General features: G+C 49.2%; 1 protein-coding gene across 1 annotated transcript in view; it reads right to left on the reverse strand.

Moving 5' to 3' along the window:
- Positions 1-4,054: 4,054 nt before the first annotated feature.
- LOC118378749 (A-kinase anchor protein 2-like) overlaps positions 4,055-25,342 on the reverse strand; it is a gene marked incomplete at its 5' end in the record, with an annotated part of 31,437 nt that continues 10,149 nt past the window's right edge. The window contains one exon of the mRNA XM_052517215.1: positions 4,055-6,413. Coding sequence (XP_052373175.1) covers positions 4,188-6,413 — 2,226 coding nt within the window. The remainder of the gene's footprint in view (positions 6,414-25,342) is intronic.

Below are 25,342 nucleotides of genomic sequence, written 5' to 3' on the forward strand. Positions count from 1 at the left end.
TCCCTGGTCATCCCTCCTGCCTCTGATCTGGAGGACTCACTAAACAGAGAACATCCCTGATCATCCCTACTGCCTCTGATCTGGAGGACTCACTAAACAGAGAACATCCCTGGTCATCCCTCCTGCCTCTGATCTGGAGGACTCACTAAACAGAGAACATCCCTGGTCATCCCTCCTGCCTCTGATCTGGAGGACTCACTAAACAGAGAACATCCCTGGTCATCCCTCCTGCCTCTGATCTGGAGGACTCACTAAACAGAGAACGTCCCTGATCATCCCTCCTGCCTCTGATCTGGAGGACTCACTAAACAGAGAACATCCCTGGTCATCCCTCCTGCCTCTGATCTGGAGGACTCACTAAACAGAGAACATCCCTGATCATCCCTCCTGCCTCTGATCTGGAGGACTCACTAAACAGAGAACGTCCCTGATCATCCCTCCTGCCTCTGATCTGGAGGACTCACTAAACAGAGAACATCCCTGGTCATCCCTACTGCCTCTGATCTGGAGGACTCACTAAACAGAGAACATCCCTGGTCATCCCTACTGCCTCTGATCTGGAGGACTCACTAAACAGAGAACATCCTGATCATCCCTACTGCCTCTGTTCTGGAGGACTCACTAAACAGAGAACGTCCCTGATCATCCCTCCTGCCTCTGATCTGGAGGACTCACTAAACAGAGAACATCCCTGGTCATCCCTACTGCCTCTGATCTGGAGGACTCACTAAACAGAGAACGTCCCTGATCATCCCTCCTGCCTCTGATCTGGAGGACTCACTAAACAGAGAACATCCCTGGTCATCCCTACTGCCTCTGATCTGGAGGACTCACTAAACAGAGAACATCCCTGGTCATCCCTCCTGCCTCTGATCTGGAGGACTCACTAAACAGAGAACATCCCTGATCATCTCTACTGCCTCTGATCTGGAGGACTCACTAAACAGAGAACGTCCCTGATCATCCCTCCTGCCTCTGATCTGGAGGACTCACTAAACAGAGAACATCCCTGATCATCTCTCCTGCCTCTGATCTGGAGGACTCACTAAACAGAGAACGTCCCTGATCATCCCTCCTGCCTCTGATCTGGAGGACTCACTAAACAGAGAACGTCCCTGATCATCCCTCCTGCCTCTGATCTGGAGGACTCACTAAACAGAGAACATCCCTGGTCATCTCCTGCCTCTGATCTGGAGGACTCACTAAACAGAGAACATCCCTGATCATCTCCTGCCTCTGGTCTGGAGGACTCACTAAACAGAGAACATCCCTGATCATCTCCTGCCTCTGGTCTGGAGGACTCACTAAACAGAGAACATCCCTGATCATCTCCTGACTCTGATCTGGAGGACTCACTAAACAGAGAACGTCCCTGATCATCCCTCCTGCCTCTGATCTGGAGGACTCACTAAACAGAGAACATCCCTGGTCATCCCTCCTGACTCTGATCTGGAGGACTCACTAAACAGAGAACATCCTGATCATCCCTCCTGCCTCTGATCTGGAGGACTCACTAATCAGAGAACATCCCTGGTTATCCCTCCTGCCTCTGATCTGGAGGACTCACTAAACAGAGAACATCCCTGATCATCCCTCCTGCCTCTGATCTGGAGGACTCACTAAACAGAGAACATCCCTGGTCATCCCTCCTGCCTCTGATCTGGAGGACTCACTAATCAGAGAACATCCCTGTTATCCCTACTGCCTCTGATCTGGAGGACTCACTAAACAGAGAACATCCCTGATCATCTCTCCTGCCTCTGATCTGGAGGACTCACTAAACAGAGAACATCCCTGATCATCCCTCCTGCCTCTGATCTGGAGGACTCACTAAACAGACAACATCCCTGGTCATCCCTACTGCCTCTGATCTGGAGGACTCACTAAACAGAGAACATCCCTGGTCATCCCTACTGCCTCTGATCTGGAGGACTCACTAAACAGAGAACATCCCTGATCATCTCTCCTGCCTCTGATCTGGAGGACTCACTAAACAGAGAACATCCCTGGTCATCCCTCCTGCCTCTGATCTGGAGGACTCACTAAACAGAGAACATCCCTGGTCATCCCTCCTGCCTCTGATCTGGAGGACTCACTAAACAGAGAACATCCCTGGTCATCCCTCCTGCCTCTGATCTGGAGGACTCACTAAACAGAGAACATCCCTGGTCATCCCTACTGCCTCTGATCTGGAGGACTCACTAAACAGAGAACATCCCTGATCATCTCTCCTGCCTCTGTTCTGGAGGACTCACTAAACAGAGAACATCCCTGGTCATCCCTCCTGCCTCTGATCTGGAGGACTCACTAAACAGAGAACATCCCTGGTCATCCCTCCTGCCTCTGATCTGGAGGACTCACTAAACAGAGAACGTCCCTGATCATCCCTCCTGCCTCTGATCTGGAGGACTCACTAAACAGAGAACATCCCTGGTCATCCCTACTGCCTCTGATCTGGAGGACTCACTAAACAGAGAACGTCCCTGATCATCCCTCCTGCCTCTGATCTGGAGGACTCACTAAACAGAGAACGTCCCTGATCATCCCTACTGCCTCTGATCTGGACAACTCACGAAACAGAGAACGTCCCTGGTCATCCCTACTGCCTCTGATCTGGAGGACTCACTAAACAGAGAACATCCCTGGTCATCCCTACTGCCTCTGATATGGAGGACTCACTAAACAGAGAACATCCCTGATCATCCCTACTGCCTCTGATCTGGAGGACTCACTAAACAGAGAACATCCCTGGTCATCCCTACTGCCTCTGATCTGGAGGACTCACTAAACAGAGAACATCCCTGGTCATCCCTACTGCCTCTGATCTGGAGGACTCACTAAACAGAGAACATCCCTGGTCATCCCTACTGCCTCTGATCTGGAGGACTCACTAAACAGAGAACATCCCTGGTCATCCCTACTGCCTCTGATCTGGAGGACTCACTAAACAGAGAACATCCCTGGTCATCCCTACTGCCTCTGATCTGGAGGACTCACTAAACAGAGAACATCCCTGGTCATCCCTCCTGCCTCTGATCTGGAGGACTCACTAAACAGAGAACATCCCTGGTCATCCCTACTGCCTCTGATCTGGAGGACTCACTAAACAGAGAACATCCCTGGTCATCCCTACTGCCTCTGATCTGGAGGACTCACTAAACAGAGAACATCCCTGGTCATCCCTACTGCCTCTGATCTGGAGGACTCACTAAACAGAGAACATCCCTGGTCATCCCTACTGCCTCTGATCTGGAGGACTCACTAAACAGAGAACATCCCTGGTCATCCCTACTGCCTCTGATCTGGAGGACTCACTAAACAGAGAACATCCCTGGTCATCCCTACTGCCTCTGATCTGGAGGACTCACTAAACAGAGAACATCCCTGGTCATCCCTACTGCCTCTGATCTGGAGGACTCACTAAACAGAGAACATCCCTGGTCATCCCTACTGCCTCTGATCTGGAGGACTCACTAAACACACATAGGGTCCTATTTCATACATAGTGCACCACTTGGGCCTTGTCCCCATAGGGTCCTAACCGTAGCAAGAATTCTTGTCAGTTAGCTCACCTGGTGCCGTCTTGCTGGGGAGTTTTGTGGGCGGCAGGCTGCCTGAGAGACTTAGTTTGGCGGGTAGGCTGTTGGTCTTCTGCTTGTCCCCGGAGTTGATAGGCATTGTCTTGGGCCTTCCTGTCTGGTTTGTTCTGGGGCCCTGTCCGGATCGCACCGCTCCCAGGCTCTGCCTCTGCTTCTTCAGGTCCTCCTCTCTCTCCTGTGCCGCGCGGATCTCCTCCTCGATCATGGACAGAGTCCTCTGCTTCCGGGAGCGCAGCTTGAACGGCCCGGTGCTCTGCTCCGTCTCCTGGGTTCTAGTGGCTTCTGCGGTGCTGCGGAGCTCGGCCGCCTCGGAGTACTTAGAGAAGTAACTGAACTGGTCCTTCTCGCTGGGGGTCGGCGACAGCTCTGGAGGCTGGTAGGGCTCTACAGGGCGAGGAGAGATGTGGACGGGGGTGCGAACTGGGACGGGGTCTGGATTCAGGGCCAGTGAGCGACTGAGGGCGGACTGGACAAGGATTTTAGGACCTCCGGAAGAGGACCTCCGGGGAGGGGGGGCATAGGTAGGTTTCTCAATCTGGGCTGGGGGGGACTGCTGCTGTGGGAGAGGAGACTGATGTTGGGTTGGAGTTAACTGGAACTGAGCTTGTGGTGACTGTTGCTGGGGGGTCTGTGATGGACTTGATTGGTACTGGGGTGGGGGTGACTGGACGGACTGATGGGGTGTTGGCCACTGCTGCAGTGAGCTGGGGGGTGAGTGGAGCTGGGGGGATGGAGGTGAGTGGAGCTGGGGGATGGAGGTGAGTGGAGCTGGGGGGATGGAGGTGAGTGGAGGGCCAGGAATGCTGGAGGGTGGTCTAGGAGTGTGGGTGACTGGTGCTCTGGGGGTAGAGGTGAGAGCATCCCAGAAGATGGTGGCAGGACATCTAAGTCTAGGTGCCTCTCTGGGAGGTGGTAGGGGAAGGACTGTGGGATGGCGCGGGGGACCCCCTGCCACTCTTCTCCCTGTTGAGACTGGTTCATAAGGGCATGCTGGATGGCACTCTGCACCAGGAGCTCTGCATGGTACTCCAGCTCCTCCTCCTCCGGATCCCGACCCAGGCGCCGCTCCCCGAGGGATCTGAGGGTGTCTTCCTCCATCTTGCCATTGACGGGCGTGGTGGCCTGGGGGGTGGAGGGGAAGGAGTACTCCCCCAGAGACGTCTCCCCCAGATAGGCCGACATGGTCTCATTTGACACATCGCTGTCGGAGATGTTGTCCATGCTGAAGTCGTTGGACAGGGTCTCCAGAACAGTAGTATCCTGGGAACGCAGGGAGAGCTCGTCCAGTCCAGAGTCACACTCCTCTGGGTGGCAGGACAGGGAGGCGCTGGGGGAGTGGAAGGATTGGGAGGAGGAACGATGCTGCAGGGATGAGGAAAACGTCTCAGAGTCTCCCTCATCTTTCAGGATGGTCATGACGGCCCGGGCGCTGGTGAAGTCTCCATCGCCTCCTCTGTTGTTCATCGTGGCCTCCTTGTTCCTGGGTTCTTCCTGTCCCAAGGTAGTAGTGGGGGACTGGGCCTCTCCCTGGATGCAGTAGATCCCCTCTGTCCTGACTGTAGTTGTGGGTGTGGTGACGTCGTTGGCCTCTAGTGGCGAGCCCAGGCAACTACTGTAGCCTACTGTGGCGGAGCTGGAGGATCTATCCACATGGGTGACGCTGTCTGGCGCTCTGGAGAAGGGCTTGGCCGAGTAGAGCTGAGGTGCCACGCCTCTTTTCGGGGCTGTGACCTGTGACCTCTCGGCCTGCTGCTGCCTGGCGTGTTCTATCTGGAGGAACTGCTTCCTGGCGACGGAGAAGTCTATCTGCTCCACCAGGATGTCCTCCTTGGTGCTCTGGAGAACCTCTGCCGGGTCCCGGTTGGACTCAGGGTCAAAGCCGGGCTCAAAGGTCATGGAGTACTGGGCGTACGTCTGGGACGACCCCCAGTTGTACTCTGACCTCCGCTGCTGCTTCCTCTCCTCGTACTTCCTGTGTGACTCAAGTTTGTCTGGCTCCAGCTCCTCCTCCAGGCTCTTCTCCTGAGGAGGGTTCCACCATTTTGTGCCCATGCCAGGGTTCTTCTTCACGGCCTGGCCTCGGATCAGCTCCAGCCGCTCCCTCTCCAGCTCTGCCACCTCCTCCGACGGACGGACCTTCTTCACACGCACCTCCTTCTCACATGGGTCGAACAGCTTGGAAGGCTTCTTCTCCTCCTGGAAGGCCCGCAGCTCGAAACGTGCCTCCTTCTTGATGGTCATCACAGTGGGGGATGTTGTCTCTCCTCCCTGGTTCCTGTAGTTCTCATGCTCTCCTATTGGTCCAGAGTGGCCATCGGGTTTGGAGTTACTGGTGTTATTGACTTCCTGGTGGTCTATGAAGGTGGTTTGCTTCCTGCCCTCTACTGTGACCTCATGGTTGGTCTGTGGGGATTGTGTGTCTGTGTTGGAGATGTGGACGGACAGCCCAGTTCCGTCAATACTGACATCCCTGGGGTCTCTCTCAGGTTTCTCTGTCCCGTTAGAGGGCAATGGCATGGTGTCAACCTCTGGGTCGCAGCAGTTAGCCTCCAACACCTCATCCAGGTATGCTATCTCCTGGGCCACCTCTGTGTCCAGGGGCTGAGTCTGGTGTTTCTTGCCCAGGCTGTTGAGCCCTTGGCTGGGGTAGCAGGTCTCAGGGTGGGCCTCCACCTCCATAGGTCTGGTGGAAGTACTGCTGTCTCCTCCGCCCGCTGAGATCACACTGACAGAGTCAAGAAAACTTACGCTCTTTCTCTCCGTTCTGTCTCTCGTCAGATCATCACTGGCATCCTCTGATGCCTTGGAGGATTTCTGGAAGAGAAAGAGAGAACATTTTAGTGTTAGATTACTATTATTCTGTCACGTCAATGCATGTACCCTATTCCCTATATAGTGCACTACTTTAGACCAGAGCCCTATGGAACCCTATTCCTTATATAGTGCACTACTTTAGACCAGAACCCTATGGAACCCTATTCCTTATATAGTGCACTACTTTAGACCAGAGCCCTATGGAACATGATATTATTTGGGTCGCAAAACAAATTAGGCTCCATTTATCAACTAGCATTTTCAGGGATTTCTGAAAGATCAAAAAATATATTTCAATGTAAAATCACTTTGATTCAGTGTCTCGGCAATGCATAGCAGTATTTAGTATCAGTTAATCAGATAGTATTTGGGGAAGAACAGAAATGCATAAAGAGAAATGAAACTTCCACTGCTTGGAATGAAACAGGAAAAACTAACTTTGAAACTTCCTCTGCTTGGAATGAAACAGGAAGAACTAACTTTGAAACTTCCTCTGCTTGGAATGAAACAGGAAGAACTAACTTTGAAACTTCCTCTGCTTGGAATGAAACAGGAAGAACTAACTTTGAAACTTCATCTGCTTGGAATGAAACAGGAAGAACTAACTTTGAAACTTCCTCTGCTTGGAATGAAACAGGAAGAACTAACTATGAAACTTCCTCTGCTTGGAATGAAACAGGAAAAACTAACTTTGAAACTTCCTCTGCTTGGAATGAAACAGGAAGACCTAACTTTGAAACAGGAAGAGCTCTGCTTGGAATGCCATACAGAAACAGGAAGAACTAACTTGAAACTTTCCGAATGGCTGCTTGGAATGAAACCAACTTGAAACTTCCTCTGCTTGGAATAAACAGGAAGAACTAACTATGAAAGAATGAAACAGGAAAAACCAAATGCTTGGAATGCTTTTCAACCGACTCCTTCCGTGGCCTCCAACTGCTCTTGCGAGTAAAACCAAATGCACCCGATCATGCCTGACTAGCATCACATCACCCTGGATGGTTCCGACCTTGAATATGTGGACATCTATAAGTACCTAGGTGTCTGGCTAGACTGCAAACTCTCCTTCCAGACTCACATCAAACATCTCCAATCAAAAATCAAATCAAGAGTCGGCTTTCTATTCCGCAACAAAGCCTCCTTCACTCACGCTGCCAAGCTTACCCTAGTAAAACTGACTATCCTACCGATCCTCGACTTCGGCGATGTCATCTACAAAATGGCTTCCAACACTCTACTCAGCAAACTGGATGCAGTCTATCACAGTGCCATCCGTTTTGTCACTAAAGCACCTTATACCACCCACCACTGCGACTTGTATGCTCTAGTCGGCTGGCCCTCACTACATATTCGTCGCCAGACCCACTGGCTCCAGGTCATCTACAAGTCCATGCTAGGTAAAGCTCCGCCTTATCTCAGTTCACTGGTCACGATGGCAACACCCATCCGTAGCACGCGCTCCAGCAGGTGTATCTCACTGATCATCCCTAAAGCCAACACCTCATTTGGCCGCCTTTCGTTCCAGTACTCTGCTGCCTGTGACTGGAACGAATTGCAAAAATCGCTGAAGTTGGAGACTTTTATCTCCCTCACCAACTTCAAACATCAGCTATCTGAGCAGCTAACCGATCGCTGCAGCTGTACATAGTCTATAGGTAAATAGCTCACCCATTTTCACCTACCTCATTCCCATACTGTTTTTATACTGTTTTTATTTATTTACTTTTCTGCTCTTTTGCACACCAATATCTCTACCTGTACATGACCATCTGATCATTTATCACTCCAGTGTTAATCTGCAAAATTGTATTATTCGCCTACCTCCTCATGCCTTTTGCACACATTGTATATAGACTCCCCTTTTTTTCTACTGTGTTATTGATTTGCTAATTGTTGACTCCATGTGTAACTCTGTGTTGTCTGTTCACACTGCTATGCTTTATCTTGGCCAGGTTGCAGTTGCAAATGAGAACTTGTTCTCAACTAGCCTACCTGGTTAAATAAAGGTGAAATAAAAAAAAAAATAAAAAAAAAACAATGAGGTATCAGCTATTACATGACACCTTGAGTTAAAAAAATCAACAAAATAAAGAAAACACTTTTGGGGTTATTGAACTACAGTTCCGTTTATGTGAAGGTGACCTCATGTGTTCTTGTATGGAAGAAATCAAGACCATATTCATATCAAATCACATTTTATTTGTCACATGGGCCGAATTTAGTGGATGAAGACTCAATCGTGCAATGCTTGTTTCCAAGCCCTTCCCAACAATGATAGAAACACAGGAGGAATACGATACACAGGAACAGAGCTGTTTACAGGAAGTACCAGATCAATGTGGAGCTATATACAGGAAGTACCAGTACCAGATCAATGTGGAGCTATATACAGGAGGTACCAGTACCAGATCAATGTGGAGCTATATACAGGGAGTACCAGTACCAGATCAATGTGGAGCTATATACAGGGAGTACCAGTACCAGATCAATGTGGAGCTATATACAGGGAGTACCAGTACCAGATCAATGTGGAGCTATATACAGGGAGTACCAGTACCAGATCAATGTGGAGCTATATACAGGAAGTACCAGTACCAGATCAATGTGGAGCTATATACAGGAGGTACCAGTACCAGATCAATGTGGAGCTATATACAGGAAGTACCAGTACCAGGTCAATGTGGAGCTATATACAGGAGGTACCAGTACCAGATCAATGTGGAGCTATATACAGGGAGTACCAGATCAATGTGGAGCTACAGTGCCTTGCGAAAGTATTCGGCCCCCTTGAACTTTGCGACCTTTTGCCACATTTCAGGCTTCAAACATAAAGATATAAAACGGTATTTTTTTGGTGAAGAATCAACAACAAGTGGGACACAATCATGAAGTGGAACGACATTTATTGGATATTTCAAACTTGAATCCGAGGACAAACGATTTTTATGCGCTATGCACTCCAGCACTTGGTGGTTCTGTGAGCTTATGTGGCCTACCACTCTGTGGCTGAGCCGTTGTTGCTCCTAGACGTTTCCACTTCACAATAACAGCGCTTACTGGTTGACCGAGGCGGCTCTAGCAGGGCAGAAATTTGACGAACTGACTTGTTGGAAAGGTGGCATCCTATGACGGTATCGCGTTGAAAGTCACTGAGGTCTTCAGTAAGGCCATTCTACTGCCAATGTGTGTCTATGGAGATTGCATGGCTGTGTGCTCGATTTTATACACCTGTCAGCAACGGGTTGTGGCTGAAAAAGTCAAATCCACTAATTTGAAGGGGTGTCCACATACTTTTGTGTAGCACATACATATATACACAGTGTAGCTACTACCATAATTCTGTGCGGGAAAGAATGTTAACAAAATGGCAGCCTATGTATCAGCCAACAGAGATAACTGAGGGCTGCCCTGATTCCAGATCTGATTTCTCACCAGGAGAGGAGTCCCCAGTACAGTGCATTACAGAGGGACAAGAGTGAGATGAATAATTAACTGATGAGTCATTGATTAAAGAGGTTATCTGGAGGGTCTCTAAAGATACGTTTTTGAAGAGTTCTGCTTAATGAGGAGTTTCCTCTCCGCAAGCATCTTGTTACTTCCTGTTCCACTATTTCACTATTACTACCTCTAATGCCTCTACCTCTACTCCCTCTACTGCCTCTACCACCTCTACCTCTACTGCCTCTACCACCTGCCTCTAATGCCTCTACTCCCTCTACTGCCTCTACCACCTGCCTCTAATGCCTCTACTCCCTCTACTGCCTCTACCACCTGCCTCTAATGCCTCTACCTCTACTCCCTCTACTGCCTCTACCACCTCTACTACCTCTACCTCTACTGCTTCTACCACCTCTACTGCCTCTACCACCTCTACCTCTACTACCTCTACTCCTTCTACCTCTACTCCCTCTACCTCTACTACCTCTACTCCCTCTACCTCTACTCCTTCTATCGCTACTACCTCTACTACCTCTACTCCCTCTACCTCTACTCCTTCTACCTCTACTACCGCTACTCCCTCTACCTATCTCTACTACCTCTACTCCCTCTACCTCTACTCCCTCTACCTCTACTACCTCTACTACCTCTACTACTACCTCTACTCCTTCTACCTCTACTCCCTCTACCTCTACTACCTCTACTCCCTCTACCTCTACTGCCGCTACTACCTCTACTCCCTCTACCTCTACTACCTCTACTACCTCTACCTCTACTACCGCTACTACCTCTACTCCCTCTACTACCTCTACTCCCTCTACCGCTACTACCTCTACTACCTCTACTCCCTCTATCTCTACTACCTCTACTCCTTCTACCTCTACTACCTCTACTCCTTCTACCTCTACTACCTCTACTCCCTCTACCTCTACTACCTCTACTCCCTCTACCTCTACTACCGCTACTACCTCTACTCCTTCTACCTCTACTACCTCTACTCCCTCTACCTCTACTACCTCTACTCCTTCTACCTCTACTACCTCTACTCCCTCTACTACCTCTACTCCTTCTACCTCTACTACCTCTACTCCCTCTACTCCTTCTACCTCTACTCCCTCTACTACATCTACTCCTACCTCTACTCCCTCTACCTTTACTCCCTCTACTACCTCTACTACCTCTACTCCTTCTACCTCTACTCCCTCTACCTCTACTACCTCTACTCCCTCTACTACCTCTACTCTTTCTACCTCTACTACCTTTACTCCCTCTACTACCTCTACTCCCTCTACTACTTCTACTCCCTCTACCTCTACTACCTCTACTACTACCTCTACTCCTTCTACCTCTACTCCCTCTACCTCTACTACCTCTACTCCCTCTACTACCTCTACTCCTTCTAGCTCTACTCCCTCTACCTCTACTACCTTTACTCCCTCTACTACCTCTACTCCTTCTACCTCTACTCCCTCTACCTCTACTACCTCTACTCCTTCTACCTCTACCTCTACTACCTCTACTACCTCTACTCCTTCTACCTCTACTCCCTCTACTATCTCTACTCCCTCTACTACCTCTACTCCTTCTACCTCTACTACCTCTACTCCCTCTACCTCTACTCCCTCTACCTCTACTACCTCTACTCCCTCTACCTCTACTACTACCTCTACTCCTTCTACCTCTACTCCCTCTACCTCTACTACCTCTACTCCCTCTACCTCTACTCCTTCTACCTCTACTACCTCTACTCCCTCTACCTCTACTACCTCTACTACCTCTACCTCTACTACCTCTACTCCCTCTACCTCTACTACCTCTACTACCGCTACTACCTCTACTCCCTCTACCTCTACTATCTCTACTCCCTCTACCTCTACTACCGCTACTACCTCTACTACCTCTACTACCTCTACTACCTCTACTCCCTCTACCTCTACTACCTCTACTACCACTACTACCTCTACTACCTCTACTACCTCTACTCATTCTACCTCTACTACCTCTACTCCTTCTACCTCTACTACCTCTACTCCCTCTACCTCTACTACCTCTACTCCCTCTACCTCTACTACCGCTACTACCTCTACTCCTTCTACCTCTACTACCTCTACTCCCTCTACCTCTACTCCTTCTACCTCTACTACCTCTACTCCCTCTACCTCTACTACCTCTACTCCTTCTACCTCTACTACCTCTACTACCTCTACTCCTTCTACCTCTACTCCCTCTACTACCTCTACTCCTACCTCTACTCTCTCTACCTCTACTACCTTTACTCCCTCTACTACCTCTACTACCTCTACTCCTTCTACCTCTACTCCCTCTACCTCTACTACCTCTACTCCCTCTACTACCTCTACTCTTTCTACCTCTACTACCTTTACTCCCTCTACTACCTCTACTCCCTCTACTACCTCTACTCCCTCTACCTCTACTACCTCTACTACTACCTCTACTCCTTCTACCTCTACTCCCTCTACCTCTACTACCTCTACTCCCTCTACTACCTCTACTCCTTCTACCTCTACTCCCTCTACCTCTACTACCTTTACTCCCTCTACTACCTCTACTCCTTCTACCTCTACTCCCTCTACCTCTACTACCTCTACTACCTCTACTCCTTCTACCTCTACCTCTACTACCTCTACTCCCTCTACGACCTCTACTCCTTCTACCTCTACTCCCTCTACCTCTACTACCTCTACTCCCTCTACCTCTACTACCTCTACTCCCCCCACCTCTTAAAACCCCTCTCTGTCCTTTAATGTCCTCTAAGCTAGACTCCGCCACGTCTTTCTCTCTCTCTGCGACATTGAGAGGTGGTGTGGGTCTTGGTGCAGTGCATAGACGGTGCAGTGCCTCTGCAGAGTGTAGTGATCTCTTTCTGCCACAGTGTGGAGCCATTGTGCCAGGTTCAACAGGATTCATGACTCTGGCACCATTGAATTACAATGTTAATTCTAATGATTAAAAATTATATGCAGATGACAATATAATAGTTGGGTCTTCCGAACATTTTCGTCTGTTGGAATGAGTACCCTGCTTTAAAGGGGAATGGAACAACTTCAGGAAGAATAGCTGAGCAAAGAGACATATTCAATCCACCAACACTAAGCATGAGATCGTAACATAGAAACATGTCTATTTGTAACATTATGATCACTAACAACATTTATTAGAGGTATGGGTAGAGACATCTGGAATTGCCATAGTAACGACTGACGCAAATACGTCATTGGCAGGAATCTGACATTTTTTGGGGCACAGAGACTGATAGTGGATGCTGCCAGGAGGTACAGAGACTGATAGTGGATGCTGCCAACCAGGAGGCACAGAGACTGATAGTGGATGCTGCCAGGAGGTACAGAGACTGATAGTGGATGCTGCCAACCAGGAGGCACAGAGACTGATAGTGGATGCTGCCAACCAGGAGGAACAGAGACTGATAGTGGATGCTGCCAGGAGGAACAGAGACTGATAGTGGATGCTGCCAGGAGGTACAGAGACTGATAGTGGATGCTGCCAGGAGGTACAGAGACTGATAGTGGATGCTGCCAGGAGGAACAGAGACTGATAGTGGATGCTGCCAACCAGGAGGATCAGAGACTGATAGTGGATGCTGCCAGGAGGTACAGAGACTGATAGTGGATGCTGCCACCAGGAGGATCAGAGACTGATAGTGGATGCTGCCAGGAGGTACAGAGACTGATAGTGGATGCTGCCAACCAGGAGGAACAGAGACTGATAGTGGATGCTGCCAGGAGGCACAGAGACTGATAGTGGATGCTGCCAACCAGGAGGCACAGAGACTGATAGTGGATGCTGCCAGGAGGTACAGAGACTGATAGTGGATGCTGCCAACCAGGAGGCACAGAGACTGATAGTGGATGCTGCCAACCAGGAGGAACAGAGACTGATAGTGGATGCTGCCAGGAGGTACAGAGACTGATAGTGGATGCTGCAAACCAGGAGGTACAGAGACTGATAGTGGATGCTGCCAACCAGGAGGTACAGAGACTGATAGTGGATGCTGCCAGGAGGTACAGAGACTGATAGTGGATGCTGCCAGGAGGAACAGAGACTGATAGTGGATGCTGCCAACCAGGAGGCACAGAGACTGATAGTGGATGCTGCCAGGAGGCGCAGAGACTGATAGTGGATGCTGCCAGGAGGCACAGAGACTGATAGTGGATGCTGCCAGGAGGAACCAGTGGATGCTGAACCAGAGAACAGAGACTGATAGTGGATGCTGCCAACCAGGAGGAACAGAGACTGATAGTGGATGCTGCCAACCAGGAGGAACAGAGACTGATAGTGGATGCTGCCAACCAGGAGGCACAGAGACTGATAGTGGATGCTGCCAACCAGGAGGAACAGAGACTGATAGTGGATGCTGCCAACCAGGAGGAACAGAGACTGATAGTGGATGCTGCCAGGAGGTACAGAGACTGATAGTGGATGCTGCCAACCAGGAGGAACAGAGACTGATAGTGGATGCTGCCAACCAGGAGGAACAGAGACTGATAGTGGATGCTGCCAACCAGGAGGTACAGAGACTGATAGTGGATGCTGCCAACCAGGAGGAACAGAGACTGATAGTGGATGCTGCCAACCAGGAGGCACAGAGACTGATAGTGGATGCCGCCAGGAGGAACAGAGACTGATAGTGGATGCTGCCAATCAGGAGGATCAGAGACTGATAGTGGATGCTGCAGAGACAGTGGATCAGGAGGAACAGAGACTGATAGTGGATGCTGCCAGGAGACACAGAGACTGATAGTGGATGCTGCCAACCAGGAGGAACAGAGACTGATAGTGGATGCTGCCAGGAGGTACAGAGACTGATAGTGGATGCTGCCAGGAGACACAGAGACTGATAGTGGATGCTGCCAATCAGGAGGAACAGAGACTGATAGTGGATGCTGCCAGGAGGTACAGAGACTGATAATGGATGCTGCCAGGAGGAACAGAGACTGATAGTGGATGCTGCCAACCAGGAGGAACAGAGACTGATAGTGGATGCTGCCAGGAGGCACAGAGACTGATAGTGGATGCTGCAAACCAGGAGGTACAGAGACTGATAGTGGATGCTGCAAACCAGGAGGTACAGAGACTGATAGTGGATGCTGCCAGGAGGTACAGAGACTGATAGTGGATGCTGCCAGGAGGAACAGAGACTGATAGTGGATGCTGCCAACCAGGAGGCACAGAGACTGATAGTGGATGCTGCCAACCAGGAGGCACAGAGACTGATAGTGGATGCTGCCAGGAGGTACAGAGACTGATAGTGGATTCTGCCAACCAGGAGGAACAGAGACTGATAGTGGATGCTGCCAACCAGGAGGAACAGAGACTGATAGTGGATGCTGCCAACCAGGAGGAACAGAGACTGATAGTGGATGCTGCCAGGAGGTACAGAGACTGATAGTGGATGCTGCCAACCAGGAGGCACAGAGACTGATAGTGGATGCTGCCAACCAGGAGGAACAGAGACTGATAGTGGATGCTGCCAACCAGGAGGCACAGAGACTGATAGTGGATGCTGCCAGGAGGTACAGAGACTGATAGTGGATGCTGCCAACCAGGAGGAACAGAGACTGATAGTGGATGCTGCCAGGAGGCACAGAGACTGATAGTGGATGCTGCCAACCAGGAGGAACAGAGACTGATAGTGGATGCTGCCAACCAGGAGGTACAGAGACTGATAGTGGATGCTGCCAACCAGGAGGAACAGAGACTGACAGTGGATGCTGCCAGGAGGCAGCCAGACAGAGACAGACAGACAGACAGACAGACAGACAGACAGACAGACAGACAGACAGACAGAAGACACAGACAGACAGACAGACAGACAGACAGACAGACAGACAGACAGACAGACAGACAGACAGACAGACAGACAGACAGACAGAGAGGAGACACAGACAGACAGACAGACAGACAGACAGACAGACAGACAGACAGACAGACAGACAGACAGACAGACAGACAGACAGACAGGAGACACAGACAGACAGACAGACAGACAGACAGACAGACAGACAGACAGACAGACAGACAGACAGACAGACAGACAGAGAGGAGACACAGACAGGGAAACAGACAGACAGAGAGAGACAGACAGACAGACAGACAGACAGACAGACAGACAGACAGACAGACAGACAGACAGACAGACAACAGAGGAGACAGAGAGGAGACACAGACAGGGAAACAGACAGACAGAGAGAGACAGACAGACAGACAGACAGACAGACACAGACAGACAGAGAGAGAGAGGAGACACAGACAGACAGACAGACAGACAGACAGACAGACAGACAGACAGACAGACAGACAGACAGACAGACAGACAGACAGACAGACTATGAATAATATAGTATACAGAGCCAGATCTGTTGTAAATCAAATAAACAGACAGAGAGAAGTGTGACTGAGGGCCCTGGGCTGCTCTCTCTCTGAGACACTGAGGGACATTGTGTCACACATTATATACTCCTACTGCCACACTCTGTATGTATCCCAAAATGCATCCTAATCCCTATGTATGTTTCCATAGGGCTCTGGTTACAAGAAGTGCACTATATAGGGGAAAGTGACATGTTGGACACTGTCAATAAAGGGGAAGAAAGAGACTGAAGAGCGCCTCAGCCGACCTCTAACCTCTGACATCCCTGTCACTGACCAATCAGCCAACAGACACCACTCAACACACATCATACAGTCTCCGTCTTTCCCTCGCTCTCTTCCTCCCACTTGCACGTGACATATGACCTACCTGGTTAAATAAAGGTGAAATAAATCAGATCAATAATTCTAATATAAATGTCACAACACTCTTATTTACGTATTCCACTATTGGGCTATTGTTTAGGAACATCCACCTGTGTCAGCCTAATTAAAGCTACAGAAGTGTCAGTATTCAACCTTAATGGTTTTACAGTTGTCATGGTTCCCTAGCAGCAACGTAAGAACACAGCTCCTGTACATTTTGTAAACATTTTTTTTGTAATTAATTAATTTTAATGTTACCAACAATTTATTTGTTTAAAGAACGAAACAAGTCATATAACTAATTAATATAATATTAATATAATCAGAATCAACCACAGGAAGCAGCCAAGTCGTTTGTTTGTTTTAGCTAGCTGGCTAACGTTAGCTGGCTAGATGTTTTGATCTGAATGCCAGCCATAGTCCGGAGGTTGAGGATGGAGAGAAGCCGAAAGATGATGAGGATCACAGGGACGACAAAGTTACAAGGCTGCTTTTGAATTAGTATTGAGATGTGATGTGCTTTCTGGTGTCACGCAACTGCCGCAGCTTAATCCAAGTGGGTGCTTCATTTTGGTACTAGTGAAGGAGTAGCTATGGACTCTAGTGAAGGAGTAGCTATGGACTCTAGTGAAGGAGTAGCTATGGACTCTAGTGAAGGAGTAGCTATGGACAATAGTGAAGGAGTAGCTATGGGTTCTAGTGAAGGAGTAGCTATGGGTTCTAGTGAAGGAGTAGCTATGGACAATAGTGAAGGAGTAGCTATGGACTCTAGTGAAGGAGTAGCTATGGACTCTAGTGAAGGAGTAGCTATGGACAATAGTGAAGGAGTAGCTATGGGTTCTAGTGAAGGAGTAGCTATGGGTTCTAGTGAAGGAGTAGCTATGGGCTCTAGTGAAGGAGTAGCTATGGACAATAGTGAAGGAGTAGCTATGGACTCTAGTGAAGGAGTAGCTATGGACAATAGTGAAGGAGTAGCTATGGACTCTAGTGAAGGAGTAGCTATGGACTCTAGTGAAGGAGTAGCTATGGACTCTAGTGAAGGAGTAGCTATGGACAATAGTGAAGGAGTAGCTATGGGTTCTAGTGAAGGAGTAGCTATGGGTTCTAGTGAAGGAGTAGCTATGGGCTCTAGTGAAGGAGTAGCTATGGACAATAGTGAAGGAGTAGCTATGGACTCTAGTGAAGGAGTAGCTATGGACAATAGTGAAGGAGTAGCTATGGACTCTAGTGAAGGAGTAGCTATGGACTCTAGTGAAGGAGTAGCTATGGACTCTAGTGAAGGAGTAGCTATGGACTCTAGTGAAGGAGTAGCTATGGACTCTAGTGAAGGAGTAGCTATGGACTCTAGTGAAGGAGTAGCTATGGACTCTAGTGAAGGAGTAGCTATGGACTCTAGTGAAGGAGTAGCTATGGACTCTAGTGAAGGAAGGAGTAGCTATGGACTCTAGTGAAGGAGTAGCTATGGACTCTAGTGAAGGAGTAGCTATGGACAATAGGGAAGGTGTAGCTATGGACTCTAGTGAAGGAGTAGCTATGGACTCTAGTGAAGGAGTAGCTATGGACTCTAGTGAAGGAGTAGCTATGGACTATGGACTCTAGTGAAGGAGTAGCTATGGACTCTAGTGAAGGAGTAGCTATGGACTCTAGGGAAGGAGTAGCTATGGACTCTAGTGAAGGAGTAGCTATGGACTCTAGTGAAGGAGTAGCTATGGACTCTAGTGAAGGAGTAGCTATGGACTCTAGTGAAGGAGTAGCTATGGACTCTAGTGAAGGAGTAGCTATGGACTCTAGTGAAGGAGTAGCTATGGACTCTAGTGAAGGAGTAGCTATGGACTCTAGTGAAGGAGTAGCTATGGACTCTAGTGAAGGAGTAGCTATGGACTCTAGTGAAGGAGTAGCTATGGACTCTAGTGAAGGAGTAGCTATGGACTCTAGTGAAGGAGTAGCTATGGACTCTAGTGAAGGAGTAGCTATGGACTCTAGTGAAGGAGTAGCTATGGACAATAGTGAAGGAGTAGCTATGGGTTCTAGTGAAGGAGTAGCTATGGGTTCTAGTGAAGGAGTAGCTATGGACAATAGTGAAGGAGTAGCTATGGACTCTAGTGAAGGAGTAGCTATGGACTCTAGTGAAGGAGTAGCTATGGACTCTAGTGAAGGAGTAGCTATGGACTAGTGAAGGAGTAGCTATGGGTTCTAGTGAAGGGGTTCTAGTGAAGGAGTAGCTATGGGTTCTAGTGAAGGAGTAGCTATGGACTCTAGTGAAGGAGTAGCTATGGACAATAGTGAAGGAGTAGCTATGGACTCTAGTGAAGGAGTAGCTATGGACTCTAGTGAAGGAGTAGCTATGGACTCTAGTGAAGGAGTAGCTATGGACTCTAGTGAAGGAGTAGCTATGGACTCTAGTGAAGGAGTAGCTATGGGTTCTAGTGAAGGAGTAGCTATGGACTCTAGTGAAGGAGTAGCTATGGACTCTAGTGAAGGAGTAGCTATGGACTCTAGTGAAGGAGTAGCTATGGACTCTAGTGAAGGAGTAGCTATGGACTCTAGTGAAGGAGTAGCTATGGACTCTAGTGAAGGAGTAGCTATGGACTCTAGTGAAGGAGTAGCTATGGACTCTAGTGAAGGAGTAGCTATGGACTCTAGTGAAGGAGTAGCTATGGACTCTAGTGAAGGAGTAGCTATGGACTCTAGTGAAGGAGTAGCTATGGACTCTAGTGAAGGAGTAGCTATGGACTCTAGTGAAGGAGTAGCTATGGACTCTAGTGAAGGAGTAGCTATGGACTCTAGTGAAGGAGTAGCTATGGACAATAGGGAAGGTGTAGCTATGGACTCTAGTGAAGGAGTAGCTATGGACTCTAGTGAAGGAGTAGCTATGGACTCTAGTGAAGGAGTAGCTATGGACTCTAGTGAAGGAGTAGCTATGGACTCTAGTGAAGGAGTAGCTATGGACTCTAGTGAAGGAGTAGCTATGGACTCTAGTGAAGGAGTAGCTATGGACTCTAGTGAAGGAGTAGCTATGGACTCTAGTGAAGGAGTAGCTATGGACTCTAGTGAAGGAGTAGCTATGGACTCTAGTGAAGGAGTAGCTATGGACTCTAGTGAAGGAGTAGCTATGGACTCTAGTGAAGGAGTAGCTATGGACTTTAGTGAAGGTGTAGCTATGGACTCTAGTGAAGGAGTAGCTATGGACTCTAGTGAAGGAATAGCTATGGACTCTAGTGAAGGAGTAGCTATGGACAATAGGGAAGGAGTAGCTATGGGTTCTAGTGAAGGAGTAGCTATGGACTCTAGTGAAGGAGTAGCTATGGACTCTAGTGAAGGACTAGCTATGGACTCTAGTGAAGGAGTAGCTATGGGCAATAGGGAAGGAGAAGCTATGGGTTCTAGTGAAGGAGTAGCTATGGACTCTAGTGAAGGAGTAGCTATGGACTATAGTGAAGGAGTAGCTATGGACAATAGGGAAGGAGTAGCTATGGGTTCTAGTGAAGGAGTAGCTATGGGCACTAGAGAAGGAGTAGCTATGGGCTCTAGTGAAGGAGGAGCTATGGACTCTAGTGAAGGAGTAGCTATGGACTCTAGGGAAGGTGTAGCTATGGACTCTAGTGAAGGAGTAGCTATGGACTCTAGTGAAGGAGTAGCTATGGACTCTGGTGAAGGAGTAGCTATGGACTCTAGTGAAGGAGTAGCTATGGACAATAGGGAAGGTGTAGCTATGGACTCTAGTGAAGGAGTAGCTATGGACTCTAGTGAAGGAGTAGCTATGGACTCTAGTGAAGGAGTAGCTATGGGTTCTAGTGAAGGAGTAGCTATGGACAATAGGGAAGGAGTAGCTATGGACTCTAGTGAAGGAGTAGCTATGGACTCTAGTGAAGGAGTAGCTATGGACAATAGGGAAGGAGTAGCTATGGACAATAGGGAAGGAGTAGCTATGGGTTCTAGTGAAGGAGTAGCTATGGGCAATAGGGAAGGAGTAGCTATGGACAATAGGGAAGGAGTAGCTATGGATTCTAGTGAAGGAGTAGCTATGGGCACTAGTGAAGGAGTAGCTATGGGCTCTAGTGAAGGAGGAGCTATGGACTCTAGTGAAGGAGTAGCTATGGGCTCTAGTAAAGGAGTAGCTAGGGACTCCATGGACTCTACTGAAGAAGTAGATATTGACACTATGGGCTGTAGTGAAGGAGTAGCTAGGGACTCCATGGACTCTAGTGAAGGAGTAGCTATGGACTCCATGGACTCTAGTGAAGGAGTAGCTATGGGCTCCATGGACTCTAGTGAAGGAGTAGCTATGGACTCCATGGACTCTACTGAAGGAGTAGCTATGGACTCCATGGACTGAAGGAGTAGCCACTCTAGTGGTTTAGCTCAAGCTTCCTCTGATTGAGTTATACTTTAGAAAAGCCAGAGACAGCGAGACACCTTGATGAGACCGTGCCTCCTGCCTGCCTCCGGACTCCCTGGTTGACCACCTCCCTCCGATGATCACTCAAGCCATGCACTTTCTACTGACTGTCCGTCTCATGATGTCGTGGTGTTGTTTCTCACCACCCAAAACATATGTGTGTGATTTGAAGCATTTTGAGATTCTTTGTAAAACCCTATATAAATGGAATAAATTATTATAATTATTAACATGTGATAACAATGCAACAGAACAGATTAATCTGAATGACATTTACTCTCAAGGGTGACCAAAAATAACTATCTAACAGGCACGCCCCTACTAAGACCTGCCTCAGCCTTGTGATCTGACCCGCTGGGATCTCAACTAAGTGACCCAATGCCTGCAACCCAGCAGTTGGTTCATCAATCAACTCAGCAGTTGATTCATCAATCAACTCAGCAGTTGATTCATCAATCAACCCAGCAGTTGGTTCATCAATCAACTCAGCAGTTGAGCAGTTGATTCATCAATCAACTCAGCAATTGATTCATCAATCAAATCAGCAGTTGATTCATCAATCAACTCAGCAGTTGGTTCATCAATCAACTCAGCAGTTGATTCATCAATCAACTCAGCAGTTGATTCATCAATCAACCCAGCAGTTGGTTCATCAATCAACTCAGCAGTTGAGCAGTTGATTCATCAATCAACTCAGCAATTGATTCATCAATCAAATCAGCAGTTGATTCATCAATCAACTCAGCAATTGATTCATCAATCAAATCAGCAGTTGATTCATCAATCAACTCAGCAGTTGGTTCATCAATCAACTCAGCAGTTGATTCATCAATCAACTCAGCAGTTGGTTCATCAAACAACTCAGCAGTTGGTTCATCAATCAACTCAGCAGTTGATTCATCAATCAACTCAGCAGTTGGTTCATCAATCAACTCAGCAGTTGGTACATCAATCAACTCAGCAGTTGGTTTATCAAACAACTCAGCAGTTGGTTCATCAAACAACCCAGCATTTAATAGAGTGTAGTTTACCAGCTCAATAGCAGATCAGCTCAATACTTAAACTCACACAATATTCACGCTGCCTACATTATTTTACATTCTTCAATTCCTCAGGATTCAACATTTCATCCCTATTTTCCCTCTCTCTATCTCCTCTCTCTACCCCCTCCCTACCCCTCTTCTCTCTCTACCTCCCTCTCAACCTCCCTCTCTCTCTTCCCTCTCTACCTCTCTCTCTTCCCTCTCTACCTCCCTCTCTTCTCTCTCTCTCCCCCTCTACCTCCCTCTCTACTTCCCTCTACCTCTCTCTCTTCCCTCTCTACCTTCCTCTCTTCTCTCTCTACCTCCCTCTCAACCTCCCTCTCTCTCTTCCCTCTCTACTTCCCTCTACCTCTCTCTACCTCCCTCTCTTCTCTCTCTACCTCCCTCTCCCTCCCTCTCTTCTCTCTCTACCTCCCTCTACCTCTCTCTCTACCTCCCTCTCTTCTCTCTCTACCTCCCTCTACCTCTCTCTCTTCCCTCTCTACCTCCCTCTACCTCTCTCTCTTCCCACTCTACCTCCCTCTCTTCTCTCTCTACCTCTCTCTCTCTTCGCTCTCTACCTCCCTCTCTACCTCTCTCTTCTCTCTCTACCTCCCTATCTTCCCTCTCTACCTCCCCATCTCCCACCCCTCTTCTCCCTCTACCTCTCTCTCTTCCCTCTCTACCTCCCTCTCTTCCCTCTCTACCTCCCTCTACCTCTCTCTCTTCCCACTCTACCTCCCTCTACCTCTCTCTACTTCCCTCTACCTCTCTCTCTTCCCTCTCTACCTCCCTCTCTTCCCTCTCTACCTCCCTCTCTTCTCTCTCTACCTCTCTCTCTTCTCTCTCTACCTCCCTCTCTACCTCCCTCTCTACCTCTCTCTTCTCTCTCTACCTCCCTCTCTTCCCTCTCTACCTCCCTCTCATCCCTCTCTACCTCCCCATCTCCCACCCTCTCTTCTCTCTCTTCCCTCTCTACATCTCTCATCTCTCTTCACCCCCTCTTTCCTCTCTTCCCTCTCTTCCCTCTCTACCTCCCTCTCTACCTCCCTCTCTTGCCCATCTCCCAACCTCTCGTCTCTCTCTTCCCTTTCTACCTACCCATCTCCCACCCTCTCTTCTCTCTCTTCTCTCTTCACCTCCCTCTTTCCTCTCTACCTCCCTCTCTTTCCTCTCTACCTCACTCTCTTCCCTCTCTACCTCCCTCTCTTCCTCACTCTACCTCCCTCTCTTGCCCATCTCCCAACCTCTCGTCTCTCTCTTCTCTCTCTACCTCCCTCTCTCTATATATCTATATCTCAATGAGTCTGTTCCGTCCTCTCTGATGTGTGAGTGTTTGCCTGTGTGATGTGTGGACCCTGTCTGCTCTGATGTCCCTGAATGCCTCTCCACTGTGTGTGTGATGTGTGGACCCTGTCTGCTCTGATGTCCCTGAATGCCTCTCCACTGTGTGTGTGATGTGTGGACCCTGTCTGCTCTGATGTCCCTGAATGCCTCTCCACTGTGTGTGTGATGTGTGGACCCTGTCTGCTCTGATGTCCCTGAATGCCTCTCCACTGTGTGTGTGATGTGTGGACCCTGTCTGCTCTGATGTCCCTGAATGCCTCTCCACTGTGTGTGTGATGTGTGGACCCTGTCTGCTCTGATGTCCCTGAATGCCTCTCCACTGTGTGTGTGATGTGTGGACCCTGTCTGCTCTGATGTCCCTGAATGCCTCTCCACTGTGTGTGTGATGTGTGGACCCTGTCTGCTCTGATGTCCCTGAATGCCTCTCCACTGTGTGTGTGATGTGTGGACCCCGTCTGCTCTGATGTCCCTGAATGCCTCTCCACTGTGTGTGATGTGGACCCCGTCTGCTCTGATGTCCCTGAATGCCTCTCCACTGTGTGTGTGATGTGTGGACCCTGTCTGCTCTGATGTCCCTGAATGCCTCTCCACTGTGTGTGTGATGTGTGGACCCTGTCTGCTCTGATGTCCCTGAATGCCTCTCCACTGTGTGTGTGATGTGTGGACCCTGTCTGCTCTGATGTCCCTGAATGCCTCTCCACTGTGTGTGTGATGTGTGGACCCTGTCTGCTCTGATGTCCCTGAATGCCTCTCCACTGTGTGTGTGATGTGGACCCCGTCTGCTCTGATGTCCCTGAATGCCTCTCCACTGTGTGTGTGATGTGTGGACCCCGTCTGCTCTGATGTCCCTGAATGCCTCTCCACTGTGTGTGTGATGTGTGGACCCTGTCTGCTCTGATGTCCCTGAATGCCTCTCCACTGTGTGTGTGATGTGTGGACCCTGTCTGCTCTGATGTCCCTGAATGCCTCTCCACTGTGTGTGTGATGTGTGGACCCCGTCTGCTCTGATGTCCCTGAATGCCTCTCCACTGTGTGTGTGATGTGTGGACCCCGTCTGCTCTGATGTCCCTGAATGCCTCTCCACTGTGTGTGTGATGTGTGGACCCCGTCTGCTCTGATGTCCCTGAATGCCTCTCCACTGTGTGTGTGATGTGTGGACCCCGTCTGCTCTGATGTCCCTGAATGCCTCTCCACTGTGTGTGTGATGTGTGGACCCCGTCTGCTCTGATGTCCCTGAATGCCTCTCCACTGTGTGTGTGATGTGTGGACCCTGTCTGCTCTGATGTCCCTGAATGCCTCTCCACTGTGTGTGTGATGTGTGGACCCCGTCTGCTCTGATGTCCCTGAATGCCTCTCCACTGTGTGTGTGATGTGTGGACCCTGTCTGCTCTGATGTCCCTGAATGCCTCTCCACTGTGTGTGTGATGTGTGGACCCTGTCTGCTCTGATGTCCCTGAATGCCTCTCCACTGTGTGTGTGATGTGTGGACCCCGTCTGCTCTGATGTCCCTGAATGCCTCTCCACTGTGTGTGTGATGTGTGGACCCTGTCTGCTCTGATGTCCCTGAATGCCTCTCCACTGTGTGTGTGATGTGTGGACCCTGTCTGCTCTGATGTCCCTGAATGCCTCTCCACTGTGTGTGTGATGTGTGGACCCTGTCTGCTCTGATGTCCCTGAATGCCTCTCCACTGTGTGTGTGATGTGTGGACCCTGTCTGCTCTGATGTCCCTGAATGCCTCTCCACTGTGTGTGTGATGTGTGGACCCTGTCTGCTCTGATGTCCCTGAATGCCTCTCCACTGTGTGTGTGATGTGTGGACCCTGTCTGCTCTGATGTCCCTGAATGCCTCTCCACTGTGTGTGTGATGTGTGGACCCTGTCTCTCTGATGTCCCTGAATGCCTCTCCACTGTGTGTGTGATGTGTGGACCCTGTCTGCTCTGATGTCCCT

The sequence above is a fragment of the Oncorhynchus keta genome, unplaced genomic scaffold (genome assembly GCF_023373465.1).
Source record: "Oncorhynchus keta strain PuntledgeMale-10-30-2019 unplaced genomic scaffold, Oket_V2 Un_scaffold_621_pilon_pilon, whole genome shotgun sequence".
Lineage (NCBI taxonomy): Eukaryota > Metazoa > Chordata > Actinopteri > Salmoniformes > Salmonidae > Oncorhynchus > Oncorhynchus keta.